This window comes from Electrona antarctica, assembly GCF_951216825.1.
Source record: "Electrona antarctica genome assembly, chromosome: 11".
Lineage (NCBI taxonomy): Eukaryota > Metazoa > Chordata > Actinopteri > Myctophiformes > Myctophidae > Electrona > Electrona antarctica.
Window position 1 is genome coordinate 46,460,791 of NC_136792.1, and position 23,847 is coordinate 46,484,637.

General features: G+C 44.4%; 1 protein-coding gene across 1 annotated transcript in view; it reads right to left on the reverse strand.

The window, feature by feature from the left end:
* Nucleotides 1-1,915: 1,915 nt before the first annotated feature.
* Nucleotides 1,916-23,847, reverse strand: part of caln1 (calneuron 1) — a gene marked incomplete at its 3' end in the record, with an annotated part of 101,030 nt that continues 79,098 nt past the window's right edge. Inside the window, exons 5-6 of the mRNA XM_079514743.1 lie at nucleotides 14,050-14,206; nucleotides 1,916-2,046 (exon numbers count right to left, since the gene is read on the reverse strand). Of these exons, the coding sequence (XP_079370869.1) occupies nucleotides 1,916-2,046; nucleotides 14,050-14,206 (288 nt within the window). The remainder of the gene's footprint in view (nucleotides 2,047-14,049; nucleotides 14,207-23,847) is intronic.

Consider the following 23,847-nt stretch of genomic DNA (forward strand, 5'->3'; position numbering starts at 1 on the left):
TGGAAGGAACACGTTATTCCGGCCAGTTCCTTTCCCCTCTATCAGGCGCCCCGGCTGGCCAGGGGGAGGCAGTTTAGAGACCAGGATTACTGCATGTTTTTGTGAGGGTACCTACCCTAGGGGACACAGGGAGAACATGCAAACTCCACACAGAAAGGCCCTTTCGCCAACCCCACACAGTGATTTATTAACACAGACCAGGTTTCCTCCGAGGTGGAAAGCCTGGTGACGCGGGGTTAGTCAAAGGCTAACATTTGTAGAGTGACTGAAATCCTTTTAAACAAAAAATATATGTATACTCACTGTGTATATAAAGAATTTATCTGACAAAGACCCGTAACATTGTCCTTGTGGAACACATGGTGCTCCATTCCTCTCTAGACAGAATATAGAATAAATATCCATGTGTATTATTGGGAGGAACTGTACTTTTTCAAATCATCAACTGAAGTTATCTAACGTTGCAGTAACTGGAGTACAGCGTGCATACAAACTGAAATGACTCAACACTGTCCTATATCCAGACTGATTGGGTGTACCGTGTTAAATATGAAGCAGGCTACACTACAGAACACGGTGGGGGTCGAAAATGGAAAGTTGGAGAGCTTTTTTCCTGCACTACAAAAAGGAAAAGAAAAAAGGGAATCCAGGAATTGAGTGCCGGATGCATAAAGATCCATCAGCTTGAATGGCAGCGAGCTTTAACTGCCTTCCCCCTGGAAGCTATAATAAGAGGCCAATTATTTCCTTCTCCTCTCTCTTCCTCTCGGGAGCCCCACACTGCAGTCCCAGTTATCCCATTGACGGCCAAGCTACACCAGGCTTTTCTCGCGCGTTTACCCTAAAATAGGACTGGACCTAAATTCAGCGCACGCGTTTAGGGTAAACGCGTTTTGTGCGAGAAAAGCCTGGTGTAGCTTGGCCGTTAGGCCTGACCTCGATATTTAAAAAAAAAATCTTCTAAATCCTCCAGTTTTCTGAAATAAATATTTTCACGATTTTTCAAAAATAGCAGACCTACAAGCTCGTAGCGCGCCACTCGGTGGCGCGCTATGAGCTTGTAGATCTGCTATTTTTCAATAGCTAAATTATAACATAATCTTAAAACACCAAAAAGGGGTTCCCGCCCAGAATGGGTTATCTCATCAGTGGAACACACTATAGGGGACCCGGCTGCAGGGATAGAAATCTTGCCTCGATCATCTGCCCAGAGGTGTGAAAAGTGAGTGGTTCTGAACTCCTCCTGTACTTACATATTTTTTTCCTTCTTCTTTTTTTTCTTTATTGCATCAGGGAAACGGAGAGTATTATTAATCAAAAAGTCAGCCCTTGAGTGTCCCTGTCAGAGTAAAGGGTAGGGAGGGGAGGAGGAGGAGGAGCGGAGCCTCACACGACCCCTCGTTGCTGGCTTGTCAGTTTCATTGGATGTTGTGGTGGAGTGGCGAGTGCCGAACCGCCTTCGGGTTTGCGTAAATGGTCACGCGCCCCCCACCTCCTACTAGTGGTAGGGGATAAAGTACAGTTTTAGACCGCGACGGAGGGGCGCGATCTCAAGCGAACTCGAGCCACCACTGTGAGTTGCCGCGTCGAACGTTGCGAAGTTCACTTAGCCGACTCAGCCCCGTTCGAGTTGCACAGAATAGTAAGTCATGTTTGCCCCGACTGCCACTCAAAGTGGGGTCACAGCGCGTCCTTGCACAAGTGCACTGGCCAATCACAGCGCGTCCTTACTGAAACACGAAGGCGATTCCGCACTCGCAGTGAGTGCCATTCACTCGAGAAAATCATAAATATGAGTCTTATTTGTCACCGTGGGCGAGGATTATTGTTTTGCAGTTTGTTGAAAACAGGGATACGATCCAGGCATGCACATCATGCAGGTTGTTTTTTCCCCTCCCGCTCACAGTGGGCGTGGCTATTCCATGCCATTCCTCAGCATCTGATTGGCTGCGATGAGCATGACGCTGATGATGAAGGCCATGGCGAAGGCGCAGATCAAACTCTTCCTGACACACGTCTGGCCCCGGCTCCTTTTTGAAGGGTGGACTGGAAAATAAATCAGAGGGAAAAACAATGAAAATGCAACTAACGTGCAGAGAGAATATGAAAATTGTGTTTTTGCTGTAAAAAGATTCTGCAGTGTACACGACATGACACAGCAAAGCCTTTTCATTTCTCATGTGATTCACATACTGTGTAATAGTACACTGACCACAAGAAGGAAATCTGCAAGAGCAGATAGAAACACCCATTCAGGCCTGATGTCGAAATTTAAAAAAAATGTTTTCTAAATCATGACAATTTTCTGAAAGATTTGAGGCACATTTTAACGATTTTTCAAAAATAGCAGACCTACAAGCTTGTAGCGCGCCACTCGGTGGCGCGATATGAGCTTGTAGATCTGCTATTTTTCAATAGCTAAAGCATAACATAATGCTAACACCAAAAGGGGTTCCCGCCCAAAATGGGTTAATTATTGTCTCCACCAGGCCGGAGGCATGAGAGTATGTTTTGCACCCTGTCCCTCCGTCCGTGTGTGTCTGTCCGTCCGTGTACAGCTAATCTCCGGCACCGTTGGCCCGGTCGCGCCCCAGATTTTCCATTATAGCGCCACCATGAGGCCGAAATTTTGCAAAACAGATTTGATCACGGTGGTAAGTGAGGCTATAAGAGGCCAAATTGTATTTTTCTGTCTGCACGATCTGTGTGAAAATTTGCATGCACATTCCCTAGAGGGCAAGGACAGACCTTTGCCCTGCATTTTTCACATCTGCCTTTTACAGCGCCATCATGAGGCTGACTTATGTAACACATTTTTTGATATTACTCCTTCAGATTCTATCCAAATATCATGCACATCGGTACACATGATCTCTATAGTCATGTGATCAACACAGATCAACATCTGTTAGATATTTCATATCCTAATTGGCTACGATTGACATCTGAAGTTTGCACGACTGGCCCGTTTAGAACGAAATGCCGAAAAGCATGAACGCAGTGTCCGACTGCGACCAGGAGGCTGACTTTTATATTAGTCCTGATGACCTAAAAAGTCTTAATATCTCCCCCGACACAAGGATATCCCAGGTTAGTCACCCTGATGAAGGCAGTTGTGCCGTAACGCGTAGGTGCATGTTTAACTTTTGCAAATGCATTAGCCATTAGCCTTTTCTACAAGAGTGCCTTGGTCTCTTCTTGTTTTGCATCATAAGATAAGGATATCTAGTGGTTAAGATGTTGGCTTTCCACGTGGGAGTTTTATATTAGTCCCAAACTAACAATGTCCTGCTACCAAGCAGGAGAACAACACAGCAAATGGTTGCAGGGGAGTAATGACAGGTCTGGTCTGAATCCAGTAAAATGAACTAAGCTGGGAGTGGGGCACCAAGTTGAGACTTACTTTTTCCTCATCGCATCTCATTATGCTCACAGAGCGAACTAATATAAAAGAAATGTCAACTGATGAGGTTGCTGCGCAATGTAATTTAAAAGAATGCGAGCACAACACACTGGTTTACTGGTTCAGAAGAGTTCATAAAAACAGAAACATTTGAGTATAAATTTATGCTGAGGAAGGCTGTGCCAAAACATGGATATTTCAGTGAGGGCTGCTAGGTATTTGTCCAACGTTTTTTGTGGCAGCACAATAGACACCACTGTCACCTTCTTAAGGATTTTCAACCTGGCATCCCTTTTTTGGGCATATCATTATAGGGGAAAATATAACAAGATTAAAAAAGAAATCACACAAAAAAGGCAAAAATAGACAATCTATACATACAGTATACCAAGGTACCATATTAAAAGGCTGAAGTGTCCATTAGCTTGAAATCTCCAGCAATTATGTCATTGGTAGGCAGGTGTTCTGAACTGGCACCATCTTAAAACAAGCATTAGTGAGGACAATAAGTGCTACAGCAGGTGCTACGGGCAAAGGCAAGGTATATTAAATAGAGGTAAGGTCACCAACGTCATTTTCGCTATCACGCAATTCCAGATGGCAGATTCGTCGCACCATTGGAGCCAAACTGCACCCGGAAGTTCGGCAGAATGCATTGGAGTCAATGAGAGCTCAGTGACCAGCTCATGAACAAACACTATTTCTGAATGACTGAGATCTTTTGTAAAGTAATCAATCACTTTTGGCAAATAACAGAAGACATATAACACATTATTGTCTGCTGTGTTGCTTTTCGATGTGTACACTGTGTAATTTTATAGAGGTATCTAAAGAGCAAAAAGTACGTTTCTGAATGTGCCAAGTATCGCAAGACTGCCCACCGTTTCCTGTCTGGCAGCCAAATCTCTGCTGCTGTTTAAATCCTCAAATTAAATGATGTACACTCTGTGCCACTCTGTCACCACTGTGTCACTCTGTCTGTGCACATCGAAAAGCAAGTGATTAGAAAACAAACTGTGATATGTCTTCTTTTATATGCCTGAACCGATATGACAAAGGTCTCAATGGTTCATAAATAATTAGAGCTGGGACTCGATTAAAATTTTTAATCTAATTAATTAGAAGCTTTGTGATTAATTAATCTCGATTAATCGCATTTTAATCGCATATCAATATTCAACCCGAGAACAGTGATAAACCTTTTTTTTCAAATGTTTTTTGGTATCCCAGTGAATCAATGAATAGTGACTACAGGATACCACTCATTTTCAACATTTTACTGTCATTAATATACCTTAGAGCTGTTGTGTGGAAATAATAAAAAGTCACCCCATTCTGTGTTGCCTAGAACTGGAGGTCTGAAAAAAATCAGTAACAGTAACAAGTAGATCTCAGTGACATCACAAAGCTGTACTTCATAGTGTTACTGTTTTTTGTCAGACCTCCAGTTCTAGGCAAAATGGGGTGACTTTTTATTATTTCCAGTTTTCCACACAACTCCATAGAAAAATGTTGAAAATGAGGGGTATTCCCCTTTAAGCAATACAACTTTTTTTTTTACAGATAACAGATAAACAAGTGCAGCAAGTGCCTATATAAAGTGACTATGAATACTCAAATGTGCTTTACATGGTGGGGCATGAGGAAAAAAAATAAAAACAACTTTATTAGGGGGTAAACACTTAGACAAAGGAACAAAATAAAAAAACGGTGGAATGAACTAGCTGGGGAGTGCATTTCACATGGGGTTGGGGCAGACCATTGTCTGACCACGGACTTTCACACTTGCTGCTTCAGTATGTTTCGCATCGAGGACAGCTTCGTGCTGTGGTGAAATCTCCGCGAGCCTCTGCAAGGCGTGCAAGCCTCTACTCTGCGAGACATGCTAAGCTGAAGCAGCTAGCATGGAAGCTAGCTCTGATCCATAGCTCTGGCTATGGACCAGAGCTAGCATGAAGCATGGAAGCTAACATTGGTCATATGCAAGGGGGCAGGCAGGCTTTCCAACGTTGAAGCTCTGGGTCCTAGTGGTAGGAGGAGGGACTACAGGCGGACCCGTGGATTCATGACCGGGAAACCCCGTGCAGCTGGGCTTTAACGTTGAGCGCTCGGTTGCCCTACGTCACTCAGGACCTCAAAGTTGAGGTCCTGGGAGGGACTTCCGGCAGTCTTCCGGGTGCTTCAAAACGCCACTGAGCAACTTCCACTGACATGAATAGCTGGGGGGGCGGAGCTTCGCGCCAGTTCAGTCTCTATTATATATATACTCTATGGTCATATGGCTTATGGATCCGATTCCTTTCCCTCTGACATTGCACACAACCATGCTGCTATCCACGCGTCCATCCGATAGCTTTTAAATCTAAATGTCCCATCCACGGAGCAAACGTTTGGGTGTTATAAGTTGTTGTCTGACGGAACTGTAGTGTACTGTGCCACTGGACTGCTGCTGCTGCTCCTCCCCCTGCCGTGCAAGGAGTGCAGCAGCCTAATGAGCCTAGAAATGCACCCAGTGAGAAACGTTCCGCCGTGAAAAAAAAGGTGCGATTAAATGCGTTAATTTTTTTAACGCGTTAATTTTTCTGTAGTTAATTAATCTCAATTAACGCGTTAAAGTCCCGGCCCTATAAATAATGTTTGTTATGAGCTGTTACAAACTGTAAGTCTAGGGGTAAATGAGTAAGTAACATGTAACTGAAGAACAAGGAAACCATGCTCAAGTGCGAAGTTTTATTATAAAACTATATATATAAAACAAACGAAATATATATACAATAATGGCTCTTCAAACAAAACAAAATACAATAAAGAAAACAACACCTTTCCGAAGGGTGTGTGGAACAGAATGGGTCAAAACAATATAAGGTAGTTAACAGTTAGTCGTGGCACAACGCAGTAGCGGATCGGGGGAAGATCCTAGTGACATTCCCCACGAGCTGTCAGACACAGACTGACTATGTAGAGACCAGCACACTCCTGGCCAAGGAGTGCGCGTGACCGGCAGCCAATCAGGAAGTCAGGCGTTGATCAGACGCCTGGCTAGAGCCGGCCCCTCGTTGATGTACTACAAGGCAATCACAGCCAATCCAACCTGGAATGGAATAGAACACATATAATAATAGAAGGCGCCCTCTATTCCAATATATGGTTCATAACAAGTCTACTGGATGTATAGCTATATATATATATAATAAGAGATATCAAAGATAGGTCTAAACATATATATACAATATAACTATAACAATACCACCAGTTACCTCATATAGATATATACATAATATTATCATATATCATAACAAAACCAATCATAACAAACACGTGACCGCAGTCCACGTGACATGAGCTAGTCCAGCTTGCTCCATTCACTGCTTTGTATACATGTCACTTCCGGTGCGAGATTTGGCTCCCATGAAAGTGTCATGGTGCAGCACAGTCACGTGACCATGTCACCTCCTTCTCTAATCTTCCTTGGGCAAAAGGTGGAGTCTGAAGACTTTGGAGTTTTCAGACTACGGCAGAAGATTGGGAGTGAGTGACCACTTATATGGAGATAATTTTGTCAATGGACAAAGTGGTCCTTGTGTGAATTTCAATGTCCATTTCCTTGCTTTTTTATTATCTGTGTAGACTGCAGAAAAGTCACTGTTCTGGCAATCAGACATACACAAACTGGTTGAGTACTACAATTACTCTTTCTGGATTTAGAGTCTGAAAACAAAAACAACTAGAAAAAGTGCCCTTCTGGGCACAGGTCTCCACCAGGAGGATAGGAGTGTGTGTGATGTTTGGCAAAATGTGTGTGTATGTGTGTGTGTGTGTGTGTGTGTGTGTGTGTGTGTGTGTGTGTGTGTGTGTGTGTGTGTGTGTGATCTTAGCCAATCAGGATGGAGTCTGAGAAATCTGAAAGACCTGTTTTGTTGAATGGCTCTAGAGAGACTGTGTACCAATTTGCGTGATGTTTGGACAAAATCTGTAGGTGTACTGTCCAAAAACTTGTTTTTCCAAAGCGGCCTCCTGGTGGCGCTATAACAGGCCGTTCTGGAAATCTTGGGGCAGAGGTTCATTGTTGGCATCCAGGGAGTGTGTGTGCAAAATTTGGCATCGACTGGGTTAACGGTGCCGGAGATTAGCTGTTCACAGTCGGACGGACGGACACACGGACGGACGGACACACGGACGGACGGACACACACACGGACACACGGACGGACGGACGGAGTGCAAAACATACTCTCTCCCCATGCCTTCGGCCTGGTGGAGACAATTATAGTCATGCATGAGTGCAATGTGTAATGCAGCCCGACATACTGTACAATGTGCACGCTCGTGTGTACATTATCTAGAGATAGATGATTAAACGGAATCATGTAAAAAAAAAAAAAAAAAAAACATGCAGAATTATACAAACACAGGGGATCACATTAAAATAATGTGTGATGTGTGTTCTGTTAATCTGTTTAGATGTTCACACATACTGTATTATAAATATACATACACCAACACAAATATGGACATCCATCTCTCTCTCTCTCTCTCTCTCTCTCTCTCTCTCTCTCTCTCTCTCTCTCCCTCAATATGCACATCTCTCTCTCTCTCTCTCTCTCTCTCTCTCTCTCTCTCTCTCTCTCTCTCGGTCGGCATGGTCTGGTATGTCAGCAGTCCTGGCCGCCGTTGGCCAGGCGGCCACCAGGGAGTCGGCTGACGTGCGTTACGACACCGCTGTAATTGGGCGAGCGGGACCAGTGACCCACAGGCCATAATATAGTTCCTGATAGCCTGCTCACTCACTCACCAGTGGTGGAAGAAGTAGGCCTACTAGGCCTAGTAGGCGCTAGACCCTCCTATGTCCAGCTTTGAGGGTTTGTGTAAACACAAACATTGTTTTCCAAAAGGACGCTGTGGAGCCTTTGTCTACAATGGAGAGCTGTACATATTATGGTGGTGAAAACTCAAACCAGATCTTCAAAGTGTTAACCCAGAGCGCCTGGCTGCTGCACTTCAAGACGGTTCAGTAGCACAGATAATTCTTACCCGACTTGTTCTTCATATCAACACTGTATTGATTCAAGAGGCAGATGACTTGCATCTAAAGGGGGAAAGCCAAACGCGAGTGCCTTTTATGTTCTAAAATACATATCTGTAAGGTAAACTACTAGGAGAAATTGTAAATCAGTGTGAATTGCACTGTGATAGTTTTAGCAGCTATTGATTTCTGCATGACTGAGAATATCAGGATGTCGCTCGTGAGTTATATATAGGCCTGCATAGTTGTGCACAGGTGTCGTGCACCGAAAATAAAGGAACACACAAAGCAGAGTGCATCATTCTGCTCTCCTTCCAAAGGAGGAGGTAGAGAGCCGAAATGTCCTCCCCACAACATACAGAACAGTTTGTGATCACTAATAATGGAAAGTATTTTTAATTAGACTGTGGGTATACCAGAATTGTGTTTTCTTGTCATGTTTAGACATATTAGTATAATGCCCCCAGGGGGCCAGAGGAGAGACTACAGGTCGTCATTGGAACACATCTGGGTAGGACTACAATTAAGGTGGTTGCACACTGGACGCGTTTTTCGGAAAACCGAGAAACGCCGCTAAAAATCCGAAAAATGCACTCGGTGTGTGGGGACCTTTAGGCCTACTCTTTATCTGTTTTCATCACAGCTTGGCTGAAGAAAGCTCAATTGCCGATATGCACACGGCTGCCATCTTGCCAGCAAGGTGCTAACTAGGTGCAACTTCCCATAGACAGCCCATTCATCCAAACAGAAAAGTCCTATCAAATTGTATTAAATAACGTCAAACTCACCAACATTGCAGCTGTACGAAAAGCTTGAATTATTGTCTTTCTATCTGCAAGACTGCAAAGTGTTTCATAAAAATCCACCGTAGACATGTTATGAGCTACTTCCTGTCAAGAAATTCCTTGCAGATGATTCAGAGTTTGGAAGCACTCGTTATCAGTAAAGCAACCTCCTGCTGTCTCCTGCATTATGTGCAAATTCAAAACAGGTGGTACGCATGGGCTGCTGAGTGATAGTCAACGATTCGCCCTCTCTCTGAGCTTGTGATCTCACGGAACACAGAACAACCTGCTGGATCCCAACCAGTCAGGATTCAAGAAGGCCCACTCCACGGAAACTGCACTCCTCGCAGTCACAGAAGCACTACATGCTGCCCAGGCTGCCTCCCACTCTGCCGTCCTGATTCTTCTAGACCTATCAGTGGCATTTGACACAGTGAACCACCAGCTGCTCCTAGACACCCTAGCTGATCTAGGCATCGTCGGGACGGCGCTGAAGTGGTTCTCCTCATACCTCTCGGACTGGACCTACCAGGTTTCTTGGAAAGGTTTGCTATCATCCCCCCGTACCCTCCAAACTGGGGTCCCACAGGGATCTGTACTTGGTCTCCTCCTTTTCTCACTGTACAATAAATCCCTTGGCACTATCATCTCTGCTCACAATATATCTTATCACTGCTATGCCGATGACACACAACTGTTTCTATCCTTACCCCCTCTGCCACCCAGGTGGAAGAGCGCATCACTGCATACCTGGCTGACATCTCACAGTGGATGTCTTCCAACCACCTCAAGCTGAACCCAGATAAGACTGAGCTTCTCTTCTTCCCAGCTAAGTCCTGCCCTATGCGGGAGCTAACAATCTCCGTAGACAACACCCTGGTAACGTCTGTCCCGACAGCCAGGAACCTTGGTGTTGTCCTGGACAGTCAGCTCTCGTTCAAAACACACATCACAACTGTCACTCGATCCTGTAGGTTTACACTCTATAACATACAACGGATTAGACCGTTCCTCACCCAGGAGTCAGCCCAGCTCCTAATCCAGACAACATGTCAAAACTTGTCTATTGTAACTCCCTCCTTACTGGCCTACCGGCATGTGCACTTAAGCCCCTCCAACTGATCCAAAATGCCGCAGCTCGCTTGGTCTTCAACCAGCCAAAATTCTCACATGTCTCCCCCCTTCTCCACTCCCTCCATTGGCTCCCGGTCGCTGCCCGCACAGAATACAAAACTCTGATGCTAGCATTCAAAGCAACCAAAGGCATGGCTCCCCCATATCTCACAAGTATGATCGAACCCTACAAACCCTCCCGCGCACTCAGATCAGCCAACGCAGGGAAGCTGGAAGTACCTTCACTAAAAACGCCGGGACAGCGCTCCACGCGTCCCAAACTCTTCTCCCTTCTGGCTCCAAAACTATGGAATGCACTTCCCATTGCAGTCAGAACTGCAGCCTCACTCCCAATCTTCCGCCATAGTCTGAAAACCCACCTTTTCAGACTCCATCATGGCCCGTAGGACTTGCCCTAGCCCCTTAGATAGCACTTTATGTAGACTTAGATAGTATTTTATACAGAAGCATGTTACGTAGACAGCACTAGAATTGCATTTTATGTAGTCATAGCACTTTATAGTACATATGTATAGTATAATATAGTATAGTATGTATAGTTTATATATATAGTTTCATTATATAGATACTCCACTGTTCTTAGCTTACCCATGTTTCATGATAACTACTTTTTATGTATGTGATGTATGCCATGCTTTTTGTTATTGCTTTATGTAAATCGCTCTGGATTAAGAGCGTCTGCTAAATGCCTAAATTGTAAATTGTGATCATGATTTTCTTTTTATGTCCTGATAAAGCACACTGCCATAGTAATAAGCCTTGTAAATCAAGTATGACAAGATAATTTGGCTCTGCATGACAGCATGATTTCCCCGGTTTCACAAATAGAGCCTAGGGTAATGTTTTTAGAGAGGAACATTAGAGCAGGTCATTTAGTCTAATTTTGGAAATTCTGAAAAAACTGTTGACACATAATTATCCTAATGGACTTGTGGTAACAGAATGACACAATGTACTTCGCTAAGCTTTCATGGATGACTTCCTTCACTTCCACAACTTGGGTTCTGCCGTCTAAATGATTAGATTTTCCATCAGTGAGTAGTCGTGTGTTGATGTTGTTGTATGAATGTCAGTGCGCACACATTTACAATTCTACAGCGCATGTAAACGGCTTAAAGGAGAATTTCTTACCTTTATTTGTAGTTGTTACCTCCCCACCACCTTAGCGAGTGAGGAACTCTGTTGTTTTTAAATGTTGTTTTTTTTGCGGCTTTCGCCTTTATTTTATATTTTTTATAGAGGGACAGACAGTAGGCTGACAGGAAATGGGGGAGAGAGATGGGGGAGTGACATGCAGTAAAGGCCGTCGGGATCAGGAGTCGAACACTGCCAGCACACTGCCAGACTCGGACTACCGGCCAAGGTGGAACTCTGTTGTTTTTAATGTGCTCTATAAATAAAGTTGGATTGGACTGGTTCAGGCTAGCGTAGCGCGCGCGCAAAAATGCGCGTGCATGTGCCTCGTGCACATGTAATAAATATAACGTGACATTATATCTTTTTTTAAATTTCCTTTTTTTTGGTAGGCTACTGCACATTCATGTCATGAATAATAATTTAAGAAATCATAGCAGATTATATGAGTTAAAAAAAAAAGGATCTCAATTCCACAGCTGTGGAAAAAACTTCCAGCTGTAGTACAGTCATGGCCGGCCTGTAGATGGCCACCAAAAAAAAGAAAAAGCTTATTCTGGTATTTCACACAGGTGTTGCCAAATAACGAATTAACTTGCCAGTCAGATGCGGATGCGCATATGACATATCTATCTAGGTCATATCAATTTAATCAGCAGAGCAGTGCTGCTTCTCTCTCTCAGTCTGCACACACTGACTGACCAGCTAAAATGTATGCCTACTTTAAAACATAATATGACAAACCTTGGATTAATTCTTCTGAAAACTAGCAGCAAGCACAAAGTAAGTGATTCACACAGGTGGGCAAGCCGGGCATTATTGGATGCAATGCGCGAATTAGTAGCCTATTTATTTTTTAACACGCAGCATCCCTCTCTCTCTCCGCGCGTGCCGCGCTCACACACACATAGACAAACACCCTCTCCTCCTCTCTCTCTCTCTCTCTCTCTCGCTCGCTGTCGCGCACCGTGCGCTTCGAGCGTGGCGGCGGCCGGGGGGGGGGGGGTGAGGGAAAGTGGGGTTGCAATGCGACAGAACATGCGTTAATTTTAATCTGGTGTCGCAGCTGCTCCGTTTGCTCCATGGCTCAGGTGCGCCTGCCAGAGCCATAGAGTAAGACAGAGTTACGCAAACTCCGTTCACTTCATGGGGCCAGTCCAATGGCGGCTCCTCTACATACAGTAGACTTCTATTGAATGGGGACAACGAATGGGGACAACCGGAAGTTTACGGAATGCATTGCAGTCTTATGGGCTCGCGTGAGTACATGAACCACGTGACCGGGCTGTTTTCTGCCCCCTCAATATCGCAACTCTTCTATTAGATGGCTCTGGCCATGGCCATTAAAAAAACATGTTCTGGTGATTAAGGTCTGGTGACATGTATCTACAGTACATGTATGGCGGTGCTAGTCTCGATTGAAAATCTGATGCAGTGGCTGATTGGCCATCAACTTGATTACGTCAAACAACAAGTGAGGGCTTGCGACTGTATCAATCTGGCTATTAAATCGCCCTATGGTAAATTATTTAGACAAAAAAAAAACGAAACATCATCATCCGACATATTTTACCGTGTTTGTTTACATGCTAGTAGCGCTCATTGACCGTGTTTGTTTGGTTAGCAAACCGGTTAGCAACCGGTTATCGGTTGTCAATGTGGCTAACTACAATGTGGCTAACCACATTGACAGGACGGCACATTGACGGCATGCCGTCCCATAAACGGCTGCCGTGGGAAGGGCTTTCAGTCTGAATAATAAAGTGAAAACCAAAGGTCAGGTTCAGGCAGGTGACCAGCTATGAAAGCCTGGGTATACCGAGGCTAGTGACCGGCTGATTTCCAATGGCATAAAGGCCTTCAATCAATAAATCAGCAGGTGCTGATTTATTGAGTAGTAGTGGATCTTCACAGGAACTCTAAAATCCTATCTGACAGGCATGCATTGCTCTCTCTCTTTGTCGCCCTCACTCACTCACTCACTCACTCACTCGCTCACTCATTACCTTACTCTTGCACGCACAGTCACATACACAGTCACCTACACAGACACAGTATAGTACAGGAACTCTATAGAAAATACAGGATCAACCTCAATCTAATTGCAAAAAAAACAAACTCAGCTGATTTTGTATCTTCAATATATCCTGAATAACAGAACAAAGTTGCCTGGAATTGTCTGAGGGGACAGTGTTGAAAATGGCCTGTGTGTACAGTATGGCCACCATAGACATCCAATATAAGGCAAATATTTTCTAAATTTCCTTTTGCTTTAAGTAGCATGTGACATGTCAAACTAGGGTGTTTTCATGATGTTCCATTCCAAGCATTAGTTTAGCATAAAAACACTCCTTGGGCTAATAACGGCCATAGCCGTCATCACAAATGTGATGAGGTCAGCACATTGACCTATGGCCGTTATATGTACAGGCCATTTTCAAAACTTTCCCCTCAGACAATTCCAGGCAACTTTTTTTCTGTTATTCAGGATATATTGAAAATCAGCTGAGTTTGTTTTTTTTGTAATTAGTTTGTCACAATGCTGGCATGGGACCCACGGGCAGCACTCGCCTCCTTCATACTCTGCGTGACAGTTTCCCGAGTTGTCCTTCAGGCTCTCCTCCTCGTTGATGATGATGTTCTCGATGTCTTTCATGGTCAGGTGGTCACGGAAGGCGTGGAACAGGACGTGTTTCAGCTCCTCCAGGGTGATTCGCTGCATGTCAAACTGCAGCGGGGGGGCAAAAGCGAACACAATTTAATTTCCTTTTTTTTTTGTATAACTTTTTTTTATTGTGTTTTTTTCCCATTAAAATACAAAGACACAAAAGGAACAGTACAAAACATAAAATAAGGACAACACAGATTTATCCTCCCACCCGCCCGCTCTGAGGGGAGAATTATAGAGAGAAGCAAAATTGAGTGTGTGTAACAGTAATAATATTGGAAATTAAAGATAAGGTAAGAAAAACATACAGATAAAATGATTAAAAAAAAAAAGTAGAGAAAGAATGTATTTAAAAAAAAAAGAGGTCAAACAATCTCAGTGAGAGAGTTAATATATGCGAGGAAAGGGTCCCAGGTTCTGTGGAAACCATTCAAGGAGCCTCTGACTGCACATTTTATTTTCTCTAAATGAAGAAATGATGACAGGTCTTTTAACCAGGATGTCGTGGGAGGGGGGGGACTAGGGCTCTTCCATTGTAGCAATATGCGCCGTCTAGCTATGAGAGAAGCGAATGCGATCAAATCTTACTGGTACTTATTGAGTCTGCCTACCGCAGGAGACACACCGAAAACGCAATCAATGGGCAGGGAGGGACTGAAGAACCAAGAACCGTAGACAGGGTATCAAAAAACATTTGAATTCACAAATTCACAATTTCATTTCCACACGGTCTGTGTATGATTTGTGGATAAAGTCGTTACTATAGGTAACACGTAGCACAAAAGCAATACCGTTTGTACTGAATCAGAATCCATCATTATTATCACATCACATTACAGTGAAATCTTAGTTTGCAGGCCAGTGGCGTGCACAGACACTTAGAGGGACAGGTGCTCAAGTGAAAAAAGGGCACCTTGTGCCGTGCGTGGAACCACCGGCTGCCTTATCCCATTCTGACCTGAGATCAGATTCTAAAAATGTCTTCTACATCCTGACAGTTTTCTGAAAAAGCTGTTTCTATGTCAGTCGTTCTTCGATTTTTCAAAAATAGCAGACCTACAAGCTCGTAGCGCGCCACTCGGTGGCGAGCTATGAGCTTGTAGATCTGCTATTTTTCAATAGCTAAAGCATAACATAATGTTAACACCAAAAGGGGTTCCCGCCCAAAATGGGCTAATAGTGTGTGAGATTTATAGATTTTGGGGCATAAATAATAAATTAGAAGTTTTAATCCAGAATTGATCGATGCCACCATGGGCCACATATACTGTACACTGTACAAATACTACAAAACAAGAACAATTTAACAAACACTGTAAAAAAAAAAAAAAACTTTCAAAAAGGGCATGTTGGTCCAGAGGCCACCACTAGGTGGTGCTCTATGTGTGCACGCCACTGTTGCAGGCTCATCGTTGCAGTTAAAAAAAGATACATAGGAAATGTATCTCAAGGTGGTGCATTATGTGAATGGATCATGGTGGTGGTGTTTGTTAGTGCTTGTGGATCCTGCAAAAACTTGAAGTTACAGATCAGCGTTCAAACATTACTCTAGCCGAAAGAGAGAATGGTTGCATTTATCGTTAATGAGACAGATTGAGTTCTTCCTCCCGGGAAACAAATAAACGGCCCACTACGGTGGGTGATTCAATTAAACATTTATGCCGTGTGATGCGGTTTAGAAAATAATAATCAATTAGTTTAGTCTCAGTAGTCGCGCTATGAGTTAGATTAAAATATGGATATTATTATACCAAAATAAACTAAAAGATTATACATAAATCAATCAACAAACAAACAAACAAACTAACTAGAGGAATCATTTCGGAGGTGCACGGCACACTTGGTTCCGGCCGCCTGATGATGACTTAAAGTAATTTTCCGCTCCAGACCGGATCAGAAAACCAAACAACACCGTATTGATCCCATGGCTATGTTACAAATTAGACTTGGGAGTTTGTTTGAAACACTTTCCACTAAGAGCAGAGCACCAATGTTTGGGAATCACAACATGAGAGTCAATATATGAGTCATGATCACAATATAGAGGGTACTGTATGCGCGTGACATCATCATCATCATACCCGGAAAATATGCAGGAACGCCTACAAACATAAAAGTCCTATCTGATTGCATTAAACAACGTTAAACTCACTTTGCCACTTTACCACTCGATTTGCTCACTTTATGCATGCGCATATGAAATGATTGATTATGAAAATCTCTGATTAGTGGACATATGTGCAGTTGAGTATTGATATCAACAAAAGAATGCCAACTTATTATTTTCCCCACTGAGAAAACATAACACAACTTCACACCTGACTGACTGACTGACTGACTGCTGCAATACCCCCAAAACTCCAAAACAAACTAGGAATAGATTGATTTATTTGAAGCGAATCCATCACTGCAGTTTTCTTTTCTACTTTTGTCTATGATACAAAGACGCTATAGAATGGCAGCTGGAGAATGACAGCTGGAGAAAAAAAGACTAATATGTGAGATGTCCTCAAGTGACCGTGTCTGAAGCAATTTCACCGGCTGTGTGATATGAGGCTGTGTGGACATTGTCACACTGCCCAGGGGGAATTCATGCAGGGAACGTGAACTCATTTTCTGGTTCACTTTTATGAGAGGAAGTTCAAACATTCCATGACCCCACAAATCAAACAACCATACTATAACCCATTTTGACCTGGGAACGATTCTATAATGTCTTCTAAATCCTGACAGTTTTCTGAAAAAGCTATGTTTCTATGTCAGTCGTTCTTCGATTTTTCAAAAATAGCAGACCTACAAGCTCGTAGCGCGCCACTCGGTGGCGCGCTATGAGCTTGTAGATCTGTTATTTTTCAATAGCTAAAGCATAACATAATGCTAACACCAAAAGGGGGTTCCGCCCAAAATGGGATAATACAGTGAGATTCCCAAACTTTTCAGGTCGAGACCCAAGAGAGTAGATGTTTGCCCGGGACCCAAACTAGTGAAAATAGCAGATCTACAAGTGCACAACGCGTCGCTTCGCACCGCGTTGCAAGCGAGTAGATCGGCTATGGTCAAGTAAGTGACGTGGTTTGCGAGATTAGCCGCAGACAGACAGACAGACAGACAGACAGACAGACAGACAGACAGACAGACAGACAGACAGACAGACAGACAGACAGACAGACAGACAGACAGACAGACAGACAGACAGACAGAGATACTCTTCTATCTATTTTATGCCTTTGTCTAACCCTGACAAAGGAATAATTACTTTTCTTGGTTTGAAGAAAAACGCTCATTTTCGGTGGTTTGAATTTAATTAAATCTATACAAACTTTGAGGAAAATTTGAGGTCATTAATCTTGTCTCCAAAGTTCTTTGCTGACAATCAATAATACTTAATCTGACCAGCCGCTTGTTGTGTCAAAAAGTGCCTCTAAAACCCTGCTAGAAACCTGCAGAGGCCGTGCTGGTACTGCAGTCTGTATAACCAAGCTGGTTCCAATCAGAGCCATAAGCCACATTCCAATACCCAAAATCTCGGCCACTCGCTCACTTACACTCCAGAGTGTTGAGTAGGAGAGTAGCGACACGCTTTGATCTCGCCGCAAAGCGGGCGCCTATGGGCTATAGTTCCAAACATTGCTCCTATGGCTGGAACTATCCAATTTAGATAGAATGGGCACTTCCGCATTCCATTGTCACAATGGGAGTCAACGCTAGTGTCGCCACTCTCTTACTATATTACTCTGGGTCACTCCAGCATGGTGGTGTTACAATGAAATTGGTTACCTGCCGAACTATGTGACCATTTTGGTCCCCCCTAATTTCACCGTAACACCACCATGCTGGAGTGAGCGAGTGGCAGAGATTTTGGGTATTGGAATTTGGCTATAGAGTAAGACAGTTATGACAACTCTGTTCACTTCATGTACATATTTAGATTTGTATTATCGTGAGAACGATGGCTTCCATTTTCCCATTGTGACTTTTCAGGAATAGAAAGCCTGCAGTTTATATTACCTTGGATTCCCCATCGATGATGTCACTGGTGGACAGGTTTCTGAACTGCCCACAGTTCAGAAACTGTGAGACACAAAATAACTGGCATTTTATCATGAACCTTAGTAAGGACCAATTATATGAAGATAGGTAGAAAAGTGGTGAAGTGGTCCTATAAGCCCCATTGCCCCCGCCGGCGGGGGCAGCGGCTGTCTACCTCTGAACAGCGCTCAGTGGGTCAATGGAGACCCAATTGGTCTCCGGTTCCAACTCTGATGTTGCAGATTTACCCCCTTTACCCCCCAGGGGTTTAAGAGGTTAACCCATTCTGGGCGGGAACCCCTTTTGATGTTAGCATTATGTTATGCTTTAGCTATTGAAAAATAGCAGATCTACAAGCTTGTAGGTCTATTTTTGAAAAATCGAAGAACAGCTGACATAGAAACATAGCTTTTTCAGAAAACTGTCAGGATGTAGAAGACATTTTTAGAATCTGATCTCAGGTCAAAATGGGTTAAGAGCAGCAAGACAAACATTTCCTATCAACATATTAAAGTGCAGGATCATCAGGGGGATTCAAAGGCTTGTGAATATAAGTTTGGATTTAAAAGTCTCAACGGTGGGAGACCTATAACATATAGCGAGGGGAAGGCTGTGTAGGGGTTGCGCAGGGGCGGAGCTACCGGGGGAGGGGGGGGGGGGGGGGGGGGGGGGGGTGGTGGTCTCACCCTGGCCCGGACCTCCTGGGGGCCCGGGCTGTCAGATGATCGATGGACGATTTTTTTACACAGTCACTCACGACAGATAAAACCAGCGGGCCCCCGCGAATCCCGCATCCTCCCGCAATTAACCAGAGCTACATACAGAGCTTACAGCTATAGTCTATAATAGCCTACACTTTAGCAAAATATCATGTCTGATGAGAATGTACTGCGCGGCTGGACAAGCACCGTGGAGTCTGTCTCACTCACACTCTCTCCAACAGACATCCTCAGCCACGCTCCAAAAGTGGCAGCACCTGTCACTCATTAGTAGGCTAATCACTAGTCTGTGAGGAGTGCATTATGTGTGGAGTTCTCCACAACGGACTTTTTCGCTTCTAAACCCCTTGCTTTTCCCTGTGTGCGTCACTCAGCAATAAGGTGAAACAGAACACAAAGATGAGTAGCCTATTTATTTTTTAACACGCAGCACGTCCTCTCTCTCTCTCTGTCTGTCTCTCTCTCTCTCTCTCTAGCTCTCAGTCTCTCTCTCTCGCTCTCTCTAGCATGTGTGCGCACTGCTGCGCAATGTCTGTGACTGTGAGACTGTGACAAAGACGCGGTCAATAATATAGTAGTTCCGCCAGTGGGGCTGCGACAGCAAAGGCACGGTCGGTCACCTTCTGAGCCTCTTTTTTTGTATTTGGAATTTCTGAGAGTCGCCCGTCTGCTGACCTGAGGGTGCTAATGGAGAGGGGGGTAGGATAGGAGGTCGGCGATGTACTGTAGGAGGGGGACAGTTCCTTCAGGGCTTTGTAGACAAAAAGGAGGGTTTTGAATTGTATTCTGAACTGGACTGGCAGCCAGTGGAGAGAGGCCAGGCCAGGACAGGGGTGATATTTCACACATTCCTTCATTGAATGAATCACTGGTATGTACTGTAAGTGAGCATGGTAAGTGAGCATGTGGCCACACACTCTTCTGCTGCTGCTGCACTTGCTCTGCCACATACACTGACTTGTCTGATAATAGGCTACTGTATGCTGCAAAAACAGTGGTTTTCAACCCTTTTTGTATCAAGGTACATTATTTATTCGGCATTTGAGCCACGGACCACCATTTGATATGTACAGTATAGCCTCTCGGACCCAAAACGAAGTATATTTTGTTGCCGTTTTTTTGTCCACAATTCCATGCTGTATTGATGTTGGTACAATACCATTAGGAGAGATAACGAGCAAAATAACAGTTATTCTGTGTGTATGACTGTTTAGACTTCTAAGTAATGCAGATGTTTAACAATAATTTAACTCTGATGAGAGCATAACATTTTTCACTTTATTTCATTTATATGAGAGCGTGCTCTCCCTCGCACACACGCACACGCACACACACACACACACACACACACACACACACACACACACGCCTGTTTGTTTGCATACCCTTCCCTTTCACCGTTGGGATCGTCCTCCTGAAGTACAGCCAAGTCTTGCATCATTTCTCCTCATAGCCGACTACTTCCTAATGTTTACTTTATAATGTGACCTTGGTGGAACCACGCCGCACCACACGATGCCATCGCTGGGGGACGTCAACAGAGAGAGAGAGAGAGAGAGTCTGTGGTGTTTCATTTACCAGGGAATGAGTTATGAGCCCACAGGACAGTATTAATTCAACGAGCCCCCCGGCGGCCCGATAACAAAAAGCCCATTTCCCCAGTGCTGACCACTTTTATACTCGGGCAGTGAGCCTATTCAGCACAGCGAGATGATTTGTTTTCATCTAGTTTTATGTTATGCCTTGCAAGTTGCACATAATCTCATTACATCTATTCTTTTTTTAAATGTTTTTTTTGTGGCTTTTGCTTTTATTTTATAAATGGGGAAATGGGGAGAGAGATGGGGGGGTGACATGCAGTAAAGGCCGTCGGGATCGGGAGTCGAACCCGCAGCACACTGCCATACTGGATTACCAGCCAAGGTGCCTGGACCGCTGAGCCACGGCCCAGGCCATTACATCTATTCTAACTAATAATTTTAGTAAATGTCCTCAAAATCCGAAGACCGAATTGGCGCATTTAGTGGCGCCGAAAAATGCCCATGTGTATGGCGGCTGAAATTGTCGCTGTGATCGGCTGGAAGGTGTGGCATTCTGCACTGTTATTGGCTGAGTTCATTGCATAACGGGTGTGCCACAGGGGACACCCGTTATATAGAAGTGGCAGATAGAGGAGGGGGAGGGGAAGTAAACGAGAGAGAAGGGGGAGAGAGAGAGGGAGCCGAGAGAATAATAAATAATAATAATAACTTGAATCTATATAGCGCCTTTTAAGAAACCCAAGGACGCTTTACAAAACAGAAAAACAGAAAACAAAACAAACTGTTATGACTCTGTGTGGTGTGACCCAAATGCACAACAAGGAGAGGCAAAGCAGAGTAAAGCCCACCCGGGCGGATGTTTATTCACAAACACGGGGGGGGGGAAGGAAGTGCAGGGGTCCGTAGGCTGCTCCACAGAGCTCGGGTCCCGGAAACACTGGAGAGAAGAAGAGAAGGTGAGTCAAAGGCAGGTCCACATAGCAGAGAATAAGCACAGTAATGGCGTGCCGTTTAACTGTCTAAGTCTAAATACTGAGGGCCTATATGTCTGGCTGTCTAACTTTACCAACCGTAGACTGGGGAAGAACTGGCACCGAGCTGCAGACAGGCCTGGCTCTTGTAGGCTCATCAGGTGATTGCAGACGACATCCAGGTGAGGAGATTGTAACAGGGAGAGAGGTGCTGTGGAGTGCTCTGGAGTCCCCTGGTGGCGCTGAAGTGCCCAGAACACCCACAGCACATGGATGTAGAGGTGATGGAGAGCGAACCGTAACACAAACAAACAAATTGCCAAAAGCCTGAGTAAAAAAAAAAAAGTCTCTTCAGTGCAGACTTGAAAGCGTCCAATGTAGGAGTCTGGCGAATCTCCAAGGGGAGAGAGTTCCAGAGGGCAGGGGCTGCCACATAGAAGGCTCTATCGCAGAGGGTCCGCTTTTTCGCATGACGGATGGTGAGGAGTTCCATGTCCAAAGACCTCAGGTTCCGTTCAGGGGTGTAGTCCTTGAGGAGGTCTGTCAGATACTGTGGGGCAAGGGCATGGAGGGATTTGTAGGTGAGGAGGAGAAGTTTGTAGTTGATGTGGAATTTAACCAGGAGCCAGTGGAGGCGCAGCCAGCGTTTTGTGCGGGTGAGCACTCTGGCAGCCAAGTTTTGCACGTACTGCAATCTGTCAAGGGACTTGTTGGGGAGGCCGAACAGAACACCGTCTGGAAATGTTTTTTGAGGTGGAAGAAGGCAGATTTAGTAACAGATTTGATGTGGGATTGAAAGGAGAGGGTAGAGTCCAGGATGACATCATGACACCCCGGTCGCAGGGATGGAGAGATGGAACAGCCATCCACCTGGAGAAGAAAATGTCCTATCTTCTCAAGTTGCGTCTTGGGACCCATGACCATGAGCTCTGTTTTCTTGCTGTTGAGTTTGAGGAGGTTGGTGGTCATCCAGGTCTTTATTTCATGAAGGCAGTTGACAATGGACTGTGGAGGGAGCAGAGCGGTTGGTGTAGTGCTGAGATACAACTGTGTATCATCAGCATTGCAGTGAAACCGTAGATCATGTTGGCGGATGATCTGACCGAGCGGAAGCATGTAAGTGGTGAAAAGGATGGGACCAAGTACAGAGCCTTGAGGTACTCCATGGTTAACTGGGGCATGGTGGGAGCTGGATCCATTGATGGAGACAAACTGATGCCTGTTGGACAGATATGAGTGGAACCAGGAGAGAACGCATCCGGTGAGTCCAAGGTGGGTGGAAAGGCGGTTGAGGAGGATGGAATGGGAGACGGTGTCGAAAGCTGCAGAGAGATCCAGAAGAATCAGGAGAGTGATGTTGCCCGAGTCAGCAGCCATGAGGAGATCGTTGGTGATCTTGATCAGGGCAGTGAGCTCTGTAGCCAGACTGGAGGGGTTCGAAGAGTTCATGGTTGGACATGTGCTGATGGAGCTGGGCGGCAACTACTCTTTCCAGGGTCTTGCTGAGGAAAGGCAGGTTGGAGATTGGCCGGGTAGTTGGCAAGGTCATCAGGGTCCAAACCAGGCTTCTTTAGAGAGAGAGAGCATCACCCACCATTCAGTTGATGCTGATATTTGCTACTACTGCGTTGGGATGTTCAGCAATACAAATGCAATGCATGCAATAAAAATGCGATTGCATGCACGCACCACACAACCCAAACTCTGCACATACTTTGGGTATGTCATACCCCCGAACGGTTATGGACGATATTATATACATTTGAATATAAATTGCAGCCGACTATAGAGTGCTATGTGAAAAAAAGAGAAAATAAATATGACAAATCATCATCATGCAAAATGTACGTGTATGTGGGTTTTATCATTTATTGAAATAACCAGGGTTACGTTTGTAACATATAGATATCCATCATATCCTATCATTACATAGAATTAGAGGGTGACTGAAAAAAGCTCAACTGAATTTAAATCTAACCTGAAAACACACCTTTTCAGTCTGGCTTTTAATACAGTGTGAATTTTAGTGTTTATTGTTGTTCATTGTTTTTGTATTGTTACTTTGTTTGCTTTGGCCTGTTTTTTCCCCGATTGTATTACATGTTTTATTATTGCACCGTGATAGACTACGGTCTACCTATTCTGGAAAGCACTTTGGGTCAACTGCTGTTGTTTTTAAATGTGCTATATAAATAAAATTGACTTGACTTGAAGAAATAACAGTCTTCAGTTACTTTCAGGGACCAGCCAAAGGAAAGGGGTGTAGCAGCCGGCAGCAGTGGTGCATGACATTTCACGTCAAAGTAAGTCTCATGTGAGGATTCTCATGCTGTGCTAGTGGCAGCATTATGCAGGTGACAGTCTATTCACCATCCATCCATCCCGCTGTGGCCCCGCTGACAGCACTACAAAACGCACAATATACCGAGGATGACACTGTC